This window comes from Fusarium subglutinans, assembly GCF_013396075.1.
Source record: "Fusarium subglutinans strain NRRL 66333 chromosome Unknown NRRL66333_c0000088, whole genome shotgun sequence".
NCBI lineage: Eukaryota > Fungi > Ascomycota > Sordariomycetes > Hypocreales > Nectriaceae > Fusarium > Fusarium subglutinans.
This window is the reverse complement of record NW_023502151.1, coordinates 78,614-100,430: the sequence shown is the minus strand read 5'-3', so window position 1 is coordinate 100,430 and position 21,817 is coordinate 78,614. Positions and strand designations below refer to the sequence as shown.

The 21,817-nt window shown below is 49.5% G+C and overlaps 7 protein-coding genes across 7 annotated transcripts; 4 read left to right on the top strand and 3 right to left on the bottom strand.

Moving 5' to 3' along the window:
• Positions 1-177: 177 nt before the first annotated feature.
• On the top strand, positions 178-670 carry FSUBG_7111 (t-complex 1; the record flags this gene model as incomplete). The annotated part of the gene is made up of 3 exons (XM_036685382.1): positions 178-264; positions 324-436; positions 493-670. 3 exons carry the CDS (start codon positions 178-180, stop codon positions 668-670), a joined length of 378 nt encoding a protein of 125 aa, XP_036537374.1.
• A 367-nt stretch (positions 671-1,037) lies between these two features.
• FSUBG_7110 (cytochrome c oxidase copper chaperone) lies at positions 1,038-1,379 on the bottom strand (the record flags this gene model as incomplete). The annotated part of the gene is made up of 3 exons (XM_036685381.1): positions 1,038-1,172; positions 1,229-1,293; positions 1,355-1,379. The coding sequence occupies 3 exons, from the start codon at positions 1,377-1,379 to the stop codon at positions 1,038-1,040; spliced, it is 225 nt and encodes a 74-aa protein (XP_036537373.1).
• Positions 1,380-2,186: 807 nt separating this feature from the next.
• On the top strand, positions 2,187-3,338 carry FSUBG_7109 (sterigmatocystin biosynthesis lipase esterase STCI; the record flags this gene model as incomplete). The annotated part of the gene is made up of 4 exons (XM_036685379.1): positions 2,187-2,243; positions 2,293-2,688; positions 2,741-3,008; positions 3,058-3,338. The coding sequence occupies 4 exons, from the start codon at positions 2,187-2,189 to the stop codon at positions 3,336-3,338; spliced, it is 1,002 nt and encodes a 333-aa protein (XP_036537372.1).
• A 1,183-nt stretch (positions 3,339-4,521) lies between these two features.
• Positions 4,522-5,568, top strand: FSUBG_7108 (heat shock 16; the record flags this gene model as incomplete). Its single annotated transcript, XM_036685378.1, has 1 exon — positions 4,522-5,568. The coding sequence occupies one exon, from the start codon at positions 4,522-4,524 to the stop codon at positions 5,566-5,568; it is 1,047 nt and encodes a 348-aa protein (XP_036537371.1).
• An 815-nt stretch (positions 5,569-6,383) lies between these two features.
• On the bottom strand, positions 6,384-7,988 carry FSUBG_7107 (uncharacterized protein; the record flags this gene model as incomplete). Its single annotated transcript, XM_036685377.1, has 1 exon — positions 6,384-7,988. One exon carries the CDS (start codon positions 7,986-7,988, stop codon positions 6,384-6,386), a length of 1,605 nt encoding a protein of 534 aa, XP_036537370.1.
• A 3,850-nt stretch (positions 7,989-11,838) lies between these two features.
• Positions 11,839-15,093, top strand: FSUBG_7106 (MUC1 extracellular alpha-1 4-glucan glucosidase; the record flags this gene model as incomplete). The annotated part of the gene is made up of 1 exon (XM_036685376.1): positions 11,839-15,093. The coding sequence occupies one exon, from the start codon at positions 11,839-11,841 to the stop codon at positions 15,091-15,093; it is 3,255 nt and encodes a 1,084-aa protein (XP_036537369.1).
• A 1,010-nt stretch (positions 15,094-16,103) lies between these two features.
• Positions 16,104-20,831, bottom strand: FSUBG_7105 (uncharacterized protein; the record flags this gene model as incomplete). The annotated part of the gene is made up of 1 exon (XM_036685375.1): positions 16,104-20,831. One exon carries the CDS (start codon positions 20,829-20,831, stop codon positions 16,104-16,106), a length of 4,728 nt encoding a protein of 1,575 aa, XP_036537368.1.
• Positions 20,832-21,817: the final 986 nt, after the last annotated feature.

Here is a 21,817-nt window from a genome sequence, read left to right as displayed (position 1 = left end):
CCTTCCATCTGCTAGCAACCTTGCCTTACGATGCACGAAAGTTGACTCAAGGTACCTACCTGAGGTACCAAGAAAGGCTTGTTCATACATAATATCGAAAACTCCTTTCACCAACCAAATAACTTCAGCTTTACGATATTGGTTTGTGCATTTACTTAGCTACGATCCGTCTCAACCATGGCTGCAAGTGACGAATCAAATTATTCTAGCAATGAGGACGACAATCCCAATTTTGCTGCAAAAGCCCAGGGGCGCCTTTTGCAGGTAAGATTTACGATGTCCTGGCCCCACCACAGGATGTTCTCTGACGCTTTCGATGGCAGTTAAAGAAGGGGCGAGATGAGCGCATGAATGCTATTGTTCAGGAGTCAGCTACGGAGATGGACAAGTTACGCACCAGCATCGCCAGGTTTCAGCAAGATCGACGAGCAAAAGAGTATGCAGTTCAACAGAGTCTTACATTATTTCGGGGATCGAACTGACGATTGGTAGAGTCCGCGCCGTTGCCATTTCTGTGACCAGGATTATTGAAGCAGTAGAGCGCAGGAAAGGCATTGAGCAGCAGATGGAAACACTCGTTTCTCGGCTGATGAACAAGACTCAAGAGGTTGAGAGTATGATAAAAATAGGCCTTCGAGGCAGGGAAGATGATATGAAGAAGACTAAATGACTAGAAACCACAGCTATGCTTTCTTATTGGGGCATTTCATTCTTGGGGGGTCAAGGCAGGCCAGTGGAAATGAGCCTGCAAATGAGCATATGACGGAGATTCACAGTCAACAAAACTCTCAAGCATTCATGAGTTCTTCTCACTGCCCAAAATAACCCAGTGGCCATCAAGGACAAGTCTACAGGAATGCGCATCACTTACAAGTTAAGAGGACATATCACGCCACTGCTGACCATCAATATTTACAATATTCTCCGGAGGGGAACATGCATGGATTGCCCTTTATTCTACATTTATCGTATCTGTTATACACGGTCATATTCTATGCCCGAGGTCATTCCATTGTGTGAAGTTGCTTCCTTTACACCTAGTATCCGAATCCTGACATGCATGATCGGTACTGGTCGATTAAGGATTTGCAGTCGGCGGCAGGATCTTTTGCGTTAGAGAAGAGCATGCACTCATCACGCTTGGCCTTTTCGTCCTTGCACACACAGCAGGGCTTTTAGGGGTGTTAGAATAATAATTGAGAGCCGGTTTGATCACGGAGAAGCTCACCTTGGGCTTGCTAGCAGCTGTGGTGGAAGGGGACGCAACATTTGCGGCGGCGCCCACGGGCGAAGCTATAGAGCCATGTCAGTGTGAATTTAAGGGCAATTGAGTGTTTTGGAGGCTTTAACATACATATTGTTGTTTGAGCTGCGTCCATCGTGTGTAATTTTCATTCGTGGTTGTGAAGTCACAAGTCAAGAAAATAGATCGCCGGCTAAGTTGACCTGAATTTGGTCACTCGATTCCAATGGCGAAATGCGCCAGGGGAGTCGGATTTCTAAGCTCTGCCTGCCTACCCGCTGACCAATCATTTCTCACGGCTCACGTGGAGTCGTGAGGACTTCGCGCTTCTCGTCTGACGTCATTTCTTTACAGTCACGCAAGTAATGCAGTGAGTTAGAGATCTCCATCGCTAAGGTACTAACCTAAGAGTATTCCGACTTGGACTTGGGTACAAAAGCATCCAGCTCGATATCGCGGTTCCAGCTCATTGGTCTTGACGTTTACAAATTACCGATCTGGGAAACAGGTCCCTGTAATTTGGAGCCGGTGTCTTCCGGGGACTGGCATCGCGGGTCCACCCGCTCGCCGGGCCTCACGGATTTACGCCGGCGACAAGGGCAGATTCTCACCCGCCTGGTGACATATCCTGCAACTTGAGTGATGAAGGTGTAGCCACAGCCAATCATTTTACTGACCCTTTCCTTTGTTGGCTCACTACAGGCTTGTGAATCCATCCTGTGCTTTGCTCGAGCCCCTAACTGCGTGGGTCACCGCAAGTTCCATTGAATCTGAGCTGTAAATCGCTTTGTCTTGATGTAAATCTTGAGAAATACCGTGCCCTTCCTCCCAACAGATCATCAGCTGGAGTTCTAGCTATAAAGCCAAAAAGCTCCCGGACCCAGAGCAAACTCGCCAGGCATAAAAAATACGGTCTTCATTCTATCGATACACCAACCTAACCATGCTTAACATTGAGGAAATCCGTGCCCTCGGAAATGTCCATCCAGAATTTGAGCCTGTAAGTTGTTCAATACTCCTAAACATCACAAGTTATTCACAACCTTCAGATCATTAGAGCCCATAACCCAATGCTCAACGGATGGGATATGAACACTGACCTGGAAGCTTTTCGCGAAATGATGGCTCAGGTAAAACAGTATCGACCTAAACCTGACCCGGTCACACTTTCATATCACACCAAAGACTTCAAGATTCCTCTGAGAGATGGCTTTGAAGTTGACGCCAGATCATACATGCCCAATGGTGAAGTGCCGCCTGACGGACGTCCTGGACTTGTTGTCTTTCACGGTGGAGGCTTTGTCGCAGGTGATCTTGACACTGAAGCAGGACTATGTGTCGAGTTTACAAAGCTTGGGGGCATTGCTGTGAATATCGATTACCGCCATGCTCCCGAACATGTATTCCCCCAAGCTATCAACGACGCTTTTGATGCTACTATTTGGGTGAGTGAACCTTGATTCAAGAGGCGAATGTGGAAATACTGAAACCACACAGGTATCTCAAAATGTGGACAAGCTTGGAATCAACCCGTTCAAAGGCTTCATCATTGGCGGTACCAGCTCAGGCGCCGATATCTCTCTGACCGTTTCCCATCTGTATAGAGACGCCGAGACCTTGTACCCCCTGACGGGTGTTTATGCTCCCATCACTTCTGGTGTGAATGATCAGACGGCCCCTGAAAAGTACAAGGAGTACTTCATTAGCTATGAGCAAAACGCCAAGGTCCCAGTGTTTAGCGCAGAGTCGATGAAATTCGTTCACTGTATGCGTGCAATTCTTCCACGCCTAGGCTGTACTGACAAGTTTCACAGCGAAGTATAGACCTGACCCAAAGAGCCCTCTTGCTTTTCCGGTTGCATTCCCCAGCCATGCATGCCTTCCCAAGACTTACTTTCAGGCCTGTGGGATGGACCCTGTCAGAGACTGCAGCATTGTGCTGGAGCAGATATACAAGGACGAGGGCGTGCCCACAAAGATTGACATCTACCCGGGTCTTCCTCATGCGTTCTGGGCTATATTTCCAGAACTTGAGATATCGCAGAAGCGTGAGCGGGACGCCGTCGAGGGTCTAAAGTGGTTGCTGGCTGGGTAAAGACCCTAGGCGACGTCAATCTATAGACGGTTTGTTATTGTTTCGTTTCAATGAGTCAAACAGACATAATGATTGTCGAATCAGCACGGATAGTGTGTGTTTCCGCGCGTGTGAAATGGTTGACGGTTCGGGTGACGTAGACCAGCCGTGTAAGTGGGCAAACTTAACCAGCTGTGGCCAAAAGTACGAATCTGTTTAGATTTTGGACTGAAAGCAGAATAAGAGAACAATTGCATTTAGAAACCATCTAATAATTTGAATATCTGCTAAATTAAAATAAATAAATAAAACAAGTTTCCAGAGAACAGTTTCTGAGAAGAGTGTATTGAGGCTGAATCTCAGTTCAACTGTTCTGTGAAGGAAGACTATCTCTTACACGGCGCGCCTGACCAAAAGTAAATATTGCCGATGTCAAGCTTAATCTCAGAGCCCAGTCAGTCAGCAGACAATTGATTAATTAGAGGCCACGCGGCTGCTGGTAGACTGAGATGGTTGATCTAATCTGATGTGGCGATGATGTGTGCTGTTGCTGAATGACTCAGCAGTCGACTGTAATTAGGGTGCCCGAATCGTCGCTAGTAGGTAATTAATTAATTAATTCTTTGAGCTGCTTTTGCCTTCGAATAAGTTTGGATAGTCTTGTCTGCTTGCAAAGTCGCCGCCATTCGCACATTACGATAGTGCGAAAACACAAACCGGTGCCGAGTTAACGGACTCGGAGTGCGGCCTAATTTATTCGCCCCCGGTGTTTTATTGGTCTCGGGACCGATCATGCTCTCTCAGTCTCTGAAGGCGATTTCAAGGAGATGTGAGTGTGTGAGTGGCCGCGCGGCGGCAACAAGAATGTCCCGAATCAAACGTGTTTGCCTTCTCTGCTGATCCAAATGGTTCGACCAATTCATCCAAGTCTACCTACGTGTGTCTATTGTGCCTAGTCAAGGTTACGATGCGGGTTACGCATGTGTCTAGATCTCGCCTCCTAGCGGATGAGATGCCCCATCTGGCAGCCCGTCTCAATGGAGATTTTTTTTTATATAAATCGTATGTTATGTCGACATTTACAATACATATTTACCACCAGCTTCCTCTACATCATCTACATTCATGAACACTCTTGACCTCTCCTCACCATCATCATCACTACTATAAACCATTCATACTTGATAAGTATTCATCACACAAAATGAGTCGACAACCAAACCCTTTCAACAATGCAAACTTCTGGGATTTTGTTCAGCAGTTTGACCCCAACCAAGCAACTGGCCGTGGAGTAGATCACCAGACTGAGACTCCATTTCCCTCTTTCATGGCGGGTTTCCCCTTTGGTTCGCCAGCTGGGCCTCACCCTCCTCACCCTCCTCATCCTCATGGGCATGGACATGGTCCACGAGGACCTCCTCCTCCCCCCGAGGCTGACGGCTTCGTCTGGGGCCCTTGGTTCGCCGGTGAAGGTGCTCCCGACAGTCGAGCTCATAATGAGCAACGCCAGCAGGCAAATGACACCCAGCAAGCCAACAGAAGTGAAAGCCACGAGTCTGACGAGACCATGAACGTCCCTGACCCGGAAGAAGTTGCTCCTGAGGAGAACCAGTGCGGAGCTCGGCCTGAGTGGGCTGGGCGAGGTCGTGGCCGTGGCCGTGGAGGCCCTCGATGCGGTCGAGGTCGAGGCCGCGGTGGCTTCCCCCATGGTCCTCACCATGGTCCTCATCACGGCCCTCATCCTCCCTCTCCACCCTACGGTGGCCCCTTTGACCTTGCTGGTCTCTTCCGCGGATGGGGCAACCATCCTTTCGTTCGCAACATGCGCGAGCAGTTCCAGGAGAACCAGAACCAGAACCAGGAGCAAAACAGCAATGACTCATCCGACTCCTCCTTCAACCCTCCTATCGACATCTTCAACACCGAGAAGTCCTATGTCATTCATGTCGCCCTCCCCGGCGCAAAGAAGGAGGATATTGGTGTGAACTGGGATGCCGACCGCAACCTTCTTAAGATTGCAGGCGTCGTCCACCGCCCTGGCGATGAAGCCTTCCTCAGCACTCTCAGCTCTGGCGAGCGCAAGGTCGGCATGTTTGAACGCAACGTAGCTCTGCCGCCCACCGGAGCAGACGAGCGTGACGAGGTTGACGGCTTGGGTATCACCGCCAAGATGGAGGACGGTGTCTTGGCCATTACTGTGCCCAAGGCTGAGAAAGAATGGACTGAGATTCACAAGATCGATATTGAGTAAGGACTGGAAAGGTTGGAAACGATATGCTATGATATCCACACTTGTAATGGAGTTTGATAGCTGCTATGGCTTTTGGTCAGTTTCAAGATACCGTCGTTCACTTCTGGTTTTTAGTTTGGACTCTGTTGGCACGAATACTTTAAGTACCCAAATACGAGATATAATTATCTAGCAGAGGCGGAAAAAGAAAATAAGAAAACACAAAAAAGGGAAGAGAAGGAGGAAAAAGAAAATAATACATATAATACATTAATCTATCAGAATCTTCATTTGCAAACGTGACTAGTCCTTGTAAGCCAATATTGATCCAATTTCACTTGTCAGAGTGAAGAGCCAAGGTGATAAGTGTAGTGTATTTATTTACTTTATTTTATTCAGTCTAACAGCTTAAAGCTGAACATGTCTTCATCCGCGTTAAGGCCTATGCAATGGGTATATGCTAGAATGTAGTGGGAGTGCTGTCTCAGAAGAAAGGGCCAAGCCGGGCTCTCCAAGCCGGTGGTGTTTAAGAAGGTGAATATAAAAATAAGGTGCTTCAAAGTGCTTTCGTCATGTCGGTGGAACAAAAGAGGTCGGCATGCTTTTTGCACAATATGCAATTTCAGATGATCTTTCCAGGGTAAAAAAAGTGAAGGAATAACAAAGAAAACAAAAGTGAAAACCAGCAAAGCGAACTCCTATGTAGTCCTCAACGTCCAATCATTAGGGTATTAGTGAATCGAGCTGGGCATGTCCCTCGTCACTTCAGAATCAAAAAAAAAAAAAAAAAAAAAAAAAAAAAAAAAAAAAAAAAAAGAGCGTATAAGATTCGCTTGCTATAACTCAAGCTCGCGAGTGATCTCCTCGCGCACATGGAGAGACCACTTGAGAATGGCGGTCTCAAAATCAATCCAGACCTGTGGAGATGTGTTGTATTGGACTCCGAGCACGTCGACTTTCAACATGACCTCGAAGCGCAGTTCCGCGGCTTTGACCCAGTATCGCAAGTTATCAGCGCAACGATAGGGCTTCTGGGTATCGGTGTGAAAGCTTCCAATGGCACCAAATCGTCTTCGTGATTTGTGCACAACGGCATTGTGAAGCTTAACCAGTCGTACACCGTTCTGCATGGCTTCGAGGAAAGGGGTAGGCTTCGCATCTGCAGGCGACATTGACTTCCATTCTGGTAAAGGTTCAGAAACCGTGTCCATGGACATGAGAAACGCTCGTTCCCGCTCCAGTTCGCGACCAGCCCAGTCACCCTTGAGCCATGTCCAGCCGACCCGTTCAGCCCTCTCTGCGTCTTCGATCTCTTGTTCCTTTCTCAAGATATCAAAGACACTCTCGACCCAGTCATTCATCGTTTTGATCTCCTCTTGCCTCATGCCTTCTTTGAAATTTCGGGTAGCCATCTGCCTTAATGTTTCCATGACAGCTAACAGGTCTGCCCTGACTTGCTTCTCGGGTTTAATAGAGTCAAGACGGTCAGGCAGTTCATGCGCTGTGTAGTAGATTTTTGCCGCGCGGATTGCCAGCGTAACAACATCGAGAATATGCATTCCTTGCAGCTCAAACCACCCTTGCGTGTTTTCCGCTGGCATGTTGGGGTAATCGGGGCCACTGGACGTTGCCTCGTAAGTACCGGTTCTTCGCGCCTCAACTTCATTCAGTGCCTTCTTAGCGTCGCCAAGCGTTTGCTCGAGTTCTAACTTGAGCTCCAGAATGGTAGGTGGCTTGGGGACCACCTTTTCACGATGGTGATACGTACTCACAGTCGGTGGGAGCATATCACCGCCAAGGTCACTGAAGTTGTCCTCATAATAATCATCCAACTCCTCGATAGGAGACTCAACAAGGTCGGTGCCGAAGCCCTGGGAGCTGAAATCTGGGCTGCTGTCGGTAGAGGCGTATGACGAGTCAAAATCCGAGCCAACGATCTTGGGCAAAGCTTCGGCATTCGTGTCCAAAGAAGAGAGATCCAGAGTGGCGCGCTGCTGTTTCTTCCTGGCCAGTTGCCCACCTTTGCCGTCGAGTAAGCCTGTTCGAGCAAAATAGTACTGCAGATGCGCGATGCTGCCTAGGCTCATCACGCTCTCGCGGGATCGGGCGCTAGCGGCAAAATCAGTTCCTTGTGGCCGCATATATCCCCGTCGGCGACTCCTGCCGTCAAAGTTATAACTGGAGTGACGAGAAATGGCCGAAATATCTGAATGGCGATTCTTCAGCGTGCTAGTGTCGAGGCTTCCGGTGGAATGGCGGTTGAACTTCTCTATGCCCAGAGCATCCCGAGGATTGGCATCGTTACTGCCATGCGACCAAGACGATGTCGTCGACAAGCAGCGAGAGAGCTCTGGGCATGCGCCGATAGCTGGTGTTGGGAGAGCGTCTGGAGGCGGGGAGTCGCAGCGAAATGACGGTGTCTGATCGTTGGTGGTAGCCATCATGCTATAGATGCTATGCTATGCTGGTACCGTGCTAAACAAAAGAGAGTGCAGAGCTTGAAATTGATTTATCGATGGGTCGTAGTACAGTAATCGATCGACCCTCGCGAGATCAACCTTTTGACCTTTGACGGTGACGTTGTGTCTGTGAACAATGATCTGCACTTACACAGATTCACAAAGACGAGAGATGAGGTCCCACACGATATCTCGGAATAGCTTGGCCTAGAAATTGGGACTTGATAATGGATCAGCCCGGGAACTGCGACTGGGTTGCGCTGCGGCAGAGGGACAATGATCGAGAGAGCGAATAACAGAAAAGGCGAGGATCGAATATAATACGCAGTGATCGAGGGGTAGCAAAGACAGAAGACAGAACAGCGAGACAAGACAAGACGAGACCAGGTAAAGAGGGGGGAGGAATTAGATTAATTAAAAAAGTTGACGGCGACAAGATGGGAAGGGGAAATTCAATGGATGAATGATTTCCAGGGGGTTTCCAACGGCGATGGGGCGACCTGATGCCTGGATACAGTCAGTGGTTGGCGGGACAGGCATGGGCACGGGCAAAGCCAGGGTAAAATTACACATCCAGTTCTCCAATTCTCACGGATACCGACTGGACAGCGAAGGGCCAACGCGTGACAGGGGGTGATTAACAGACGATGGAGAAGCTAAGCTGCTGGTCGTAAACAGAGCAAGGATTGAAGAAAGATTTCGTGTTTTCCAGAAGCCGCGTGTCGTCAGGGTTTATTATTGGTAGTAGAGCAGGAACAGTAGCAGTAGCAGTAGCAGGAGCCGGAGGGAGGTAAGAGGGGGAGAGTCGATAGATACGTTTTCTATTCGTTTATCGTGATGGTGGTTTGAGATGTACCTAGAGTCGACAAAGGGCCATCAGGTATTTATTTTGCATGGCTTGGGACAGAAGAGGATTGAGATCGGCACCACAGACGCCAAAGACAGGGAAAGAAGCTGGCATAAATGGCAAGGCCGTCCTGTAAGCCCTTCAACTGAGAGAGCTTGAATAAGAGGCCGTGGACTGGACACAACTGACCACTTGTTCCCTAAGCTTGGGACAATTGGTAGTTACAGTAGCGTTTATCAACACGACAAATTGCACGCTCAGATGTCAGGGATGAGGAAATAGATGGGGCCAAGGGGAGGATCGAATATGGAGCAATAGCATCGGCATCATTAGTACAGCAGCGAAGCTCCTTTATTAATATCACAATTGTCGATAACCGACAGCACGCCAGTATCAATTATATCCCCGGGCAACCTGCAATTGTACAAGAACGGATCGTGAGTTTGCAGATTCAGAAGGCTAGGCCTCTAGCACAGGCTTTATCGGACATGCTAATCTCCTCCAGGTTGATTGGAATTCTTACTTGCGCTGCACTGGGCCCGTTGCTATGGGCATCAGCAGTTACGAGTTTCAAACTTTCGTTGGAACTCCATCCCGATGACGACAAGGAGTCGCTTACAAGAAAGCTCCGTGCTCAACAAAGGCCATTGGACCCCCCGTGAAAGTCGAACCTGGGGCTCGGGACGGGCCCGATGGTTAATTCTTCCGTTATTAGGTTCATGCACTTTGAAATGCACACTTCCACTATCAGCCAGTTGTTACAGCTCAAGCTCTCCGGCCTCTAACCGTAATTACTGAATGAATAGATACCTCTGTGCATATTGCGTCTATCGTACGGTGTATTGCCGGTTTTCCTTTGTCTTTTTTAAGGTTTATCAATAAGCAATTCTGGCAAGATTGGAGTTTTCTGACAACCCCTGCCAATTATCATCTAACAAATGGCATATTACATATGCTCTATTACAACGTCTTCCCCAGAATAGCTTCTCTTCGTGGCTCCGTACAACTCATGCTAGCTAATTCGAGACTGAATATCCGTACATGTGATATTCTGTTCCCAGTCAACTAATTGTCCACTTTACAAGCTTCCTTTATAAGCAACCTGGATCGACAGCAGCCTATCCATGAACAGGTCGATATACGCTAATTCTGACCGGCTGCTGCTAGGCGAGATCATTGACCAGGGACATAGCTCTTCAGACGATTCGCAAGCAAATCAGAGGCAGCCTATAATCCAATCCCGGCAGTTATCCCAGGTCAGCGTGCGTCAATCTAGCATACTACGTAGCATGTAATATGAACATCGTCCTTTCTTGCGTTCAAGTATTGTACACAGATAGAGAGACGAGCCTACGAGCAGTTGGGTACTGAATTCAAAAACCTCGATTTGTACTCCTTTCTACGGGCTTCTTGTCTATTTGCAGAGTCCTAAGAGAAACGACTCCCTGTTCATCTGAGCTTGTACCCGTTGCTTCAACGACAACGACACCTCATAAACCTTCCTTACACTGAGGGCTTTGACTTTTAGTGGCTTCCATCTTACCTCGTTTGGCCTTTCTCTTTGGCTATCGTTCTGATTGCCGGATTGAGATTAACTTTTATTGTTCACTCTTAGTTAGTAGTTATTCTTTTTTCCCATGGCCGGGTTTCTTAATACAAACAGAGCTCCCATGTTAGGTATTTTCGCCGGCCTTGGCTACCAACCTTGTACCTGCCGAAACCTAGCCTAAGGTACCGTACCTTATTCCATGCCTCTGGCCCTTCCATTTAGGTATCCTCATCTAAAATGTCACCACCAATCTTCAAGACTTTAAGTTGACAGCAAGATTTTCTTCTACCTGACTACCTGCAAGCGTTTGACTACAAACTCACACTTCTTTGTTGGTTTTTCTCTTGTCCCGCCAACTACAACTCTGTCTGTCTCCGCTTATGATAGTCACTTCATCTTGGACACATCTTGTCCCTCTCTTTTCAAATACTCTGTCGGAAACTTTGGCCCCCTTTTATCTCCATCTGACACTCTCTGTCCCTCCATCTTCATCGGTCAATAGCCGCGTTGCTCTCGTTTGATTGAGCTCGAATACTTCGGTCCCGTCGGAACTTTCCTCTCGACAACACTTGGTCCGATTGTTCTTGTTGTACTTTTCACCAGCACACCTGTCCTGCCGATGTGCTTATCATTTGTCTACCTATTTGAGCTAGGCGAGGTTATAGCTTGACGTCGAGACGGCAGCTCCTAATCGACTCAAACGGCAGCGTAAACCCTTTTGACTGTTCATTGCTGATTCACTAGAGGTTGCTTCTGTTGTTGCAGCTACTCCTACACTCCCTCCTGCAGCAGTCTCTTACCCACGCTTCTTGTGCACTGCCTTACCTCCAATCAGTGGCTGGCAGTCTAGTAATCTCCGCTACAGAGGACCCTCAAAACTTGGCCGCTAGCTCCACCCAAGCTATCATTGACAGCGACCCTCAGCCCATCCATCACATCCTAGATGTGCATGTGCATGTGAGAGCGTCGTATTCATTCGACCACTCTCCCTCCAACTTTCCGCCCCGACACTGTCATTGGGGTTTGTATTGGCCTCAGCGATCACGGCTGCTCGATACCATGACAGTTTGATAGCGCACGGTTGGGCCAGAGTGATTAGTGGCACTGAAAGGCAAGATACTTGTCTCAGGGAAATAGAGGGAGAGATTCTGAGTGCATAAGGACACTCTGTGACAGTTACGCAGAAAAGGTTGGAGATTTCACGCCTCACCAACAATCATCCAATCTGTCCTGTCTTGGGTTTTTTCTTTTCTTCATCTGCCCATTGACGGGTTACAAAGAAGAATTCGCTTCTGAATCTCGAGTGCAAACTCCATTCAACAAATCCTGGCTTCTGGGACCTGGATCTGCACTTCATAACTTGGACTAGTACAACCAATTTCTTACCCGGTTTCCAGCTGTCCCTCGCTTTTTGAGGGGCCAACTCCAACGATTAGATGAACACCAGCGATTTGAACACGACGACTTCAGCCGTCAAAGATAGCAACGACAGCGACTGGATGTCAAAGGCTGATCCCTTTTTATCAACGCCTGCTGCAAGCCCTGAAACTAACCGACCTGCCGACCTGGGCGAGCTTGCCAGCGGCAACTGCTACAGTGACCAGGACCATGATGTGCCCACGGACAGCCTGCTGAATTTCGCTGATGTCCCTGGTCAACTATCTCACCTGCCATTCAACAACCCTGGTTCAGCCAATCCCTCCTGCACCTACACCCCAGATCCTAATTCCAGCTTGCTCACTTTCTCGTCTTCCATTATTGACACAACTCCGACTTCTTCTGCCTCGTCTGTCACTGATACGCCCACGACTAGCACGACTGTCGTTGCCTCAGCCGCGATAACCCCTGCCACGATAACAAAAACAACGTCAACGTCAACAAACGCCCTTCTCCCGTTTCCTACTCCAACGTCACCCCTACCATCATCTGCTCTTCGCAAGACCTCACCAGGATTAGCTGCCCGACTTAAAGCTTTGGGATTTGGCGCCCAAAAATTCTCTACGCCCCCGATAACGCCTCAAAACGATCGTATCGGCCGTCTAAACGAAGATCAGCTTCGAGAGCTCGACGAGAAGCACCAAGCGGGTTCGGTCAAATCGATCATCGCCCGGCGCGGTCGCCCGTGGAAGGGCGCCGGCGCTTCTTCCTCACCAAAGCCCGTCGCCCAAGACCCAAATCTTGAGCTACCGCCGTTCAAGGTTGAGATTCCCGATTCTACCGTGGCCTTGTTGCCCGAGATTCAAACCCCCGAACCCCTGGACATGGACACTCAAAAGTATCGGCTCCCTGACCACACCAACGGCAATGGGACAAAGGTCACCCTGGACACTCGCCGCGAACACATCGAGCGCACCACACGCCCTCCGTCTCCTGATAGTGCAGGCCTACCTCCTCCGCCACCCCCGAAGGATACACCACCAATCGCAACTTCGACGCCGGCTACACCCCCGACCGACTACGTTCCTAGCCTCAACTCATATTTCACACCTGGCCATAACCGCCCCGGTTCGATATACACGCTATCGCGCGCTTCTTTTGCCTCTCAGCTTGCTCAATTAACGTCACTGCAACTCCCAGATGCGGAATCGCTAGCGAGCCAGGTTACCGCAATTCCAACGGCTCAGGTAGCTGCCAAAGCCCTGATCAACGCTGCCGAGCAAATCAGGAGCTGGATATCCAAGGCATCGGAGGTCGTGGAAGGCCTGGATAGCGAAGATGATGTCGAATGGGCTGCAGCTGGTGGTCGCGAGGGCCTGGCTGAAGTCGAAATGGCTATCACTCGCTTTGAGGAGCTTGTCAAAGCCTACGTTGGAGCTATCGAGCAGTTGCAGAACAGAAAGGACGTTGCTAATGTATCTGTGTCAGACCTAACCCAAGCTGTTTCGCAAATGGAGTCGGTCATTCATGAGTGGGAGAAGATCCGCAGGACGCTACATGTGGTAAGAGCTCAGGTGGAAATAGCTATGGAGTGGGAGGAACTTTGGAACAACGTTCTCGGAGATGTACAAGGGGAAATGGACGAACTCAGCAGATTGGTATTTGAGATGGAAGAACGGCGACACAAGAGCTTGATGGCTGCCAACGCTGACAGTGTTGACATTGGGGACCTTGAGACAATCGTGGAAGAGAACCCTATTCAGGCAGCTCGATTGCAGGCCCCAAGTCGCTATAGCCTTCCGACCTTTCCAGTAACACCTAACTCACCAGGCACGCCCACCTTGTCGCAGGACGACTCGAGTTTACTGGCTCTATTTGCTCGAATGCAGCCCTTGAGGGCATCTCTCGACTTCCTGCCGATGCGGCTGTCCATGTTTGAGGCGAGGGCCGAGCCATCGTTTCCTACAGCCTGCGAGGAGCTAAACATGCGCCGTGAAGGACTTGATGCTAGCTACAAGAAGCTCGAGAAGGATGCTGAGTCACTACGCAAGGAGTTAGGAGAGGATCGATGGGTTATTGTTTTCCGAGGTGCCGGTAGGCAAGCACAGAAGATGCAAGAGTCTGTCGAGCGCTCTCTCCTCAAACTTAGAGAGGCTGCCGACTCCGGTATGCATCTGACTAACCAGCCTGCTATGATGAAGAAGTTGGAAAGCTACGAGGCCAAAAGAATGCATTATGGGCCAGCCATTGAGCGCGTCCTCTCAATCATCGACAAGGGTGTCAGCGAGCGGCTAACAGTTAATGGCGAAATTTTGCGTTTGCATAACGATATGCAAAATAGGTGGCAGGCTTTGAAGCAGCAGATGAAAGACGCAGAGTCATTGATTGAGGAAATTCATGCTGATAAGGGTCAGCAGCTGCGGGATTCCATCTCCAGTATGCTCTCAAACGATCGCTCAACTTTAGGTAGCGGACGTGAAACCCCCGGCAGCTCACCACCATCGTCAGTTATCATGTCGAGTTTGGGACTGGATCCTCATACGCCATTATCAAAAAACCCAAAAGTACGGGCTACGCCAGGTGCTGGCAACCGCCAAATTCCTTCGAACCGTCGGCACTCTTCACTGCCAGCACCAACATCACAAACAAGCAGGAAATCGGGTTTCTCTCGTCTTTCCACTATTCCAGGCTCTTCGTCTACTACCAGTCTGCCGCCCAGCCAGATTAAACGGCCAGATTCGAAGCTTGCACACCGCCCACGTTGGAACGCGTCGACAAATACGTCCGATGTTGATACTGGTCACAACTTTAAGCCTCTTACACTAACGACACCGAGTCCATATGCCAAGAGCCCTGTCGCACACAAATCCGCTGGCTCAACTACCCCAGGTTCAAGCACCTCGAAGCTACCGACATTGCGCAGCCCTCTAGCACGTGCCTCATCAGCGTCTCCCAGAGTCGACGAAACGCCCACTAGAGCTAGTCACTCGAACCTCTCTTTCCGGGAGAGGCTTGCGTCCCCTGGTGCAAACTCTCAGCCATTGCCGAAGCCACGCCTGGCTTCTCATCAATCAACAACGGCCCTCTCCGGCAGACGCTCGTCTCTACAGGCCTCAAGATCTATCGGACCTGATGGAGACCGGCACAGCAGGCCTGCTAGCTCTCTTGCTATGTCTTCAAGGAGGATTAGTCTTCTTCCTCAGCCCACAGAAACCGGCCGGGCCAGCCCTGCCTCTGTCTCGAGTGTTCGGTCTACAATGCGTAAACCTTCTCCAGCTGAACCGAGAGATTCAAAGCCCAGATGGAGGCATTGAGAGCTGTACACCTCTACTGCAGCATAGGCTGCTAACAGCCTCGCCCAGGAACGATGCTTTCCGTTCCAATGTAACATCACATTCCATCGAGTTGACTTCGTTATACGAACCTCTCAACATTATCAAAGAGCCTGGCGTACCATTTACGAAATAATTCTTTTCTACAGCAAGGCGTACCGGGTTCACATCAAGACGGTTGACGGAGTTTGGGGCATAACTTAAGGGATGGCACAGTCTTGCTTTCTCGTTTTCTTTGTCTGGACTCCGTAGTCCCCGGCCATGAGTCAAACTCTTTCGCTCGATATTTTCTTTCTTTTTGTGCCAAATTGTGCACCATGTGCTGTAATTAGGACGGAGAAGAAGGAAGCTAAGTGGTAATCTAGGCTGGCACAATATTGCTGCATCGTAACATTCGTATCATGCTTCCGCTCGACGAGCTGCCTGTCTAGATGTAGAAAGAACTCTAATCAAAGAAGCAAAGGGTTCTATGCAAACAGTCCCAAAAGCAGAACCTTGCTGGCTGGTCCATAGTATGATTTCTCTGTTCATCTTGTTATGTGCATGTTGTGACAATCAGGTTTTATTTTCCTCGATGCCATGGCACAGGTGCCTTACTTAGCTACCTCGATGTATAAAAGCAAGCCTAGACTAATGCAAAGCTCCTTGTTTATGCGTGCATCCCAGAAACGCCGAGGGTTGTGTGGTGTATAAAATCGAAACGAGTTGAAGCCCCCAATCGCCGCCCATGCAGAAGAAACACCATCAACTCCCGCCCGCTCAAAAATCACTGTCATCTATCTAGGTACCTAATGTTTGGAGTCTCGATTCTTCAAAGCTTCGTGGGAAAGGGGTATGATCATAAAAGGGAGAAACAAGTGCCCATGCATGTCATTGAAATGTTCATCATCCATCCTCCACTTCCTCCCTACCAATTGTATCCGTATCCATCTCCATGTTCTAATAGTGTCGGGTTTGTGGATCAAAAAAGAAAGGCGCACTTGATCTCTGCTCTACATGGGCATCAACCCTATCCCGCTCTTCTTGAGCGTCTTGGGGGCTGGGCCGGAGGTTCTGCCTACTGTCGATGAGCCGCTAGCTTTACGGCTGGAACTGGCACCAGTACTTCTGCGTTTTGTCACGCCACTTGCAGGTTTCTTGCTGGGGTATCTTTTCCCTCCCGAGTACCTCTTCGTACCCCCGCTGCTCTTACTAGACGCTCGCGGCTTGGCCTGAGTCTGTGTGCTGCCAAGGGTCTGAAGCCTGCTGTGAAATGCCTGCACATCTGGCCTGGAGCTGCCGTTGAAGTAGTGCGAATCCTCGCCGTCTTCGTCCTCAAGGGCCTCATCATCCATCTCGACTTCCGAGCTGATAAGGTCAACCACGTCCTGATCTCGGCTACCACTCCGAGGATCCATGGCTTCTCGATAATGGTTGTAGTGTTTTTGCAAAATGCGGAGGATCCGAGGGCCGTAGTCGTTGACTTTGTCGGGGTCGATGCTTGGGATCCTCCGCATCTTCTCGGGGGAAGTAGTCCAGTGAATAGCCATGAGTCGGAAATCCTTTTCGGTAAACAAAGGCCTTCTCAAGCTTTTCTGGTTGCGAATCTTCTCTTCTGCTTGCTTTGCTTCCCTTACAAAACTTTCCACCATGTCTCGGTGTATTTCATCCAAGCTTCCCATGTCGGTATCGGCCAATATGGGCGGCCCGGAAGTGCGAGAGGGTGGCTTCGCCGGCCGATGTTGGGGGAGGTTATCGAAAGCGTCGTCATAGTCATCATCATCGTCCATTACAAAACCTGCATCCTCCCACGAGTATGATGTTTGCCCAGTATTCCCGCGATTAGTCTCGGTCGTCCGCGACTTCTTTTTCTGCCGGCCGACAGGCGAAGAAACGTACGTTGAGGGCATATTCGAGGCTTCTTCCTCGACCGATGCCTTGCTGCCTTTCTTGGAGCGAGACTTGGGGGTTTTCTTGGCTGTACCAGGCTCCGGCACCTGAATCGACAGCATCAATCTACGTTGACCCGAGAGGAACGATCGATAAGTTGGTCCGAGACGTAGATATTGAATCGCCATGCCATGGCGACCAACCTGGTTATCCTCATTGAAAGCCTTTTCGGCCGATAACTTGTCGATGACTCGGATCAGCTCATGTTTCTTAAGGCCCTTTGCCATGCCATGCCACTCGTCAGAAAGTTCTGCTTCATTCGTAGGGTACTTTTTCCCCAAGAGGATGTCAGAGCATTGCACTGCCGTGATGCGGTTCTGGGCTTGGACAACTTTGATGGCAGCAACGGCATATTCAGAAAAGTCTTGTTGCTCGAAAGTCAACCCAGCCTTGCAGTTGTCGCAACTTTTTCGACATTGTGTTGCAGAAAAGTCTTCTCCAAAATAGCGCAGAATCTCAGTTCTTCGACAATCAGATTTGTTGTCACAAAAAGCCGTAACTCTGTTCAGCATAGACATTTGACGCTCTTTTTGATCGTGGCTACCATCTCCATCCGCAATCAGCTTCTTCAGGACTCTTATGTCCGCCTTTCCATAGAAAAGAATGCAGTCAGAAGGATTGCCGTCTCTGCCTGCGCGGCCAGTCTCCTGATAATAGCCTTCCAGGCTCTTTGGAAGACCATGGTGTATAACGAACCTCACATCAGGCTTGTCGATGCCCATTCCAAATGCGATTGTAGCAACCACAACTTTAACCTGTCCTCTCTGCCAGGAATTCTGAACGTCAACCTTTTCCTGAGGTTCGCAACCTGCGTGATAAAACCTGGCCGTTATGCCTTTACTCGAGAGGCTTTCAGCAACCTTTTCAGCGTTCTTTCGTGAGATTGTATAGACAATTCCACTCTGATTTGCATATCTGGAATGTATAAGAGAAGAAATTGCGTCCATAACCTTCTCGTTTGTTGTCTTCGTCCGGACTTCGTAGTACAGATTCGGGCGGTTGAAGCTTTGAGAGAAAGTCTGGCAGTTGTCCATTCCAAGGTTGTGCCTGATATCGACAATGACATTCTTGGTCGCGGTGGCTGTGAGGGCCATAACAGGCACTCCTGGGTACTTTTGGCGTACTTGACCAAGTATCTTGTAGTCTGGGCGGAAATCATGGCCCCATTGACTGACGCAGTGTGCCTCGTCGATCACAAGACGTGCGAATTTCCCTTTACGATGAAGCGTTTCCAGCCCGTTGTTGAAATTGACATTTTTGCTCACCATCTCCGGGGTAACATATAACAGTTCCAGAAAGTGTTCCGGGCTTTTCTCATTGAAGGCACTCATGACTTGCCTCTTGTATTCAGCTGAGCACTCTCCATTGAATGCAACGGCCTGTATCCCCAAAGCTTTCATATGATCAACCTGATCTTGCATCAAGCTGAGCAATGGTGACACAACAATTGTGACACCACGAGTTTTTCCAGTCTTGACAACAGCCGGCAGTTGGTAGCACAGTGACTTGCCACCACCTGTCGGCATTAGTACAAACGCATCTTGGCCTCCAAGCGTAGCGTTGATTGCCTCGAGCTGGTTGCAACGGAAACCCTTCATTCTGAATCGATCTTTAAGCATCCTCTGGACTTCGGATGACCATGGGTACTTGAGCAGCTGAGCAGGGATCGCTTCAGAAGCCATCAAGGGTAGCGACTTTTTTGATACTGCTCGTGACTTTGCCGCTGCTGACGCATTACCCGACGTCTCTGAAAAGATCATCCTCTGGTCTTGCGATTCGGGTGCCAGAGATTGACGGATCTCGTAGTCCTGTGCAAAAGCGAGCATCTCCTCATCGTCGCTGAATTCACTGAATTCATCGCCCGCTCGGTGATGTGTCGCATGTGGCATCCGTCGGCTACTGCTACTCAGATGCGCGAAGATGTTTGGAGGGCGGGCCTGGGTACGAGACCGAATGTCTTCCGAATCCGATGGCTCTTCGTCGCTGACACCAAACTCTACATCCACAGGGATGGAGCTTACTGGCCTAGACTTAAGTATCCGACCTTGCTGATAGGGACCCTGTTGATAAGGCGCTCCTGATGCTCTTGTAGGATCTCTTGGCAATAGTGCAGAAGGGTCGTCATCCTCCTGTGAAAGAACGCTCAGCCCTTGCGATGCTTCAATTCTAGAGGCTGGGGGGTTCCAAGTGTTTGTTTTGGGTAACTGGGTCTGATGAACCACTTGTGTGCCCGTCTCGCTGGCTGGGATGGCATCTCGCGAAGTCATCGACATATTGACATTGTTTTGAAAGACGGGTTGAGTACCTAGCACGACAACTGGAGCAGGCACTGGAGCAGGGTGTAAGACCTTAGTGGTCGCAAGAAACCCACCAACATCGAGCCTAGCATCCCGAATGCTTTTAAGGAGGCCATCCTCAACTTCTTGGATTTCATCCGTAAGATCATCTAACCGAACCTCGTCCTCATCTGTATCGAGACTCTCCTCATAGGCTTGAGCGATGTGCTGGGCCAGACTCTCTCGTTTCTCGCCGAGGATTCTGTATTCTTCGACTGGGCCAGCGAGTTCCGCGATAGCAGATCGTTGCCGCTTCAGACGCTCCTTCTCAGCCTTGACCTCTGCACGTTGCGGTTTCGACCATCTTTCGTTTATTGCCTGCGAAAACTTCTTTCCATTTTCCTGAATGAGTCTATCGAGAAACTCCGCCCAATTGACCAAGGCATTTGAGTCGGAAGCCAATTGCTTGAGGAGAACCGGTTCTTGGCTGGAGGGAAGAAAGACGCCGCCACATGACTCGTGAAGAGCATCGCCAGCTATCGGCCTATTAGACTGTGGGCTGTTTGTTGTGCTTGTTGGCTCGCCAGTAATAGTTGAGCCGGACGAAACTTGACATTGGGAGGTCGTGTGGAGGTCAATTTTGACAGCAGATATGGGAGGCTTGAGTTCCGGCGATTCAACGTTGTCGCCTCCGACCGTTGAAGTCTTCAGAATAGTGATAGAGTCATTATGAGACGGCGGTGTAAGAAACTCGTCATCAGAGTCGGGAATAACTAGCTCATCTCCTGTAGGTGTTGTATGTGGCGGTAGCGATGGTGCTCGAAGTGGTGACTTGGTATGTCCAGAGCTTGCGGGTGCCTTCAAGAGGTTTGTAGAACCCTCCAGGTCCTGGTTGGATTCATTTAAGGGGGCTGCTCTCTTTTCGCGGACAAATTGGCTGCGAACCCGAGTTGAAGGCGACAGCATAACGTGGTCTTCCTCACTAATCGATGGGATGTCGCGGATTTGACGAGTTCGAGTACTAGACAGCCCATTCTTGCGCCGAGCGGACCGTGTCGGGCTCGGAGGTGGAGGTTCGGTGCCAAGAAGTTCGTAGACGTCCGGTAGATCACCGAAGTCGCTAAATTCCTCTTTGGAAATCTCATTGCTCTTCCTCTTCCTACCGCTTGACACGGCCGGCTCGGGTTCTGGTCGAGTTGCAAAGTCTTCGCGCCACAGCTTCACGTCACTACCGAAAGACAATGAATCGGAAGAAGCAAAGGCATCGTCGGTCAAGTCCATATAATCGATGCCGCCAGTCTTGAGCTCTGGGAAGTCGGGACTACTCGTGGGCTGTCGGGCTGAAAGCGATACTGGAACCTGTATTTTGTTTGGTAGCGACTCATTCGATCGTTTGCCGGTAACATCTCGCTGCGTTGAGACATCCTGAGTGACTGTTAAAGGCGTAGGGAATTGCTGTGGTTTCGAAACAAGGCTAGGTTTCTTGACTTTCGAGCTGAGCACGAGGCGTCCCATGGCGTCTTCCTCCTCGTCGAATATCACCTGGTCCGTCTGCCTCGATGTTGGACCTAATCCAGCCCGTCCATTGGATATACCCGACGCGTCGCTTCTCCCTCGAGTAGCGACTTCAGGGTGGTCAGATGGAATATTCCGTATGTTGTGTCGTGATTGGGAGCTTGGGTGTTGAGATTGAGGCAAGCTAATCTGAGAAGAGTCGCTACAGACTGGAAAAGAGGGCGTTACAGGCCTGGAGCAGGCTTGATCGTTCAACAGCCAGGACAGATGCTCGGCAAGGTTGTTGCGAGTCATGAAGCCGACACTATGATGTCGGAGCGTCTTTCAGCTACCTTTGTCAGAAACATCGAGTAGGTAGTTAGTATATTGTGATGTCTCGAGTCGTAGCAGAACGATTGAATTGGAAAAGCTCTGCTTGTTATCATGGCCCAGGGTTCGGAGGTGGCTGTCCCGCTCTAGCGCGTCTCGCGTTTGGTACTAAAGTGGGAGGTGCGAGAGCACGTGATTCACTGTTCTGCCTTAATTTACTGCCAACCTACAACCTTACAGTATGATTTCAAATTTATTAGAGACGTGCTGTTTTAGTAGTAGGCGTTTAGCCTCTGAATGGCTCTCTCTTATTCATTCCTATGGCATAAGGTAGTCTTCGTTGTTACCACCAAATATCGAAGCATGTCATGGCGCAATTGCGGCGGTTTCCTACCATTGATTGCAACTCAATCGCAGATGTATATGCAAGAAAGCTACACGGACGAATCGAATAGAAGGGTTATTTATCTAAGGCAAATGAAGATACTGGAAGACAACGGACGGATGTTTCATAATTTGGTATAGGTCTGCACCAGGGTCGTATGTATAACTTATCATATGCAATCAATTGACCTACACTACTAAAATAGTCGGTATTTAGCCAAGCTCTTGGCTGGTCGACTGTCAGTGTCGAATCCAGTGGAATTTAAGGGTCTTCTGCCTGACATAAATCCCAA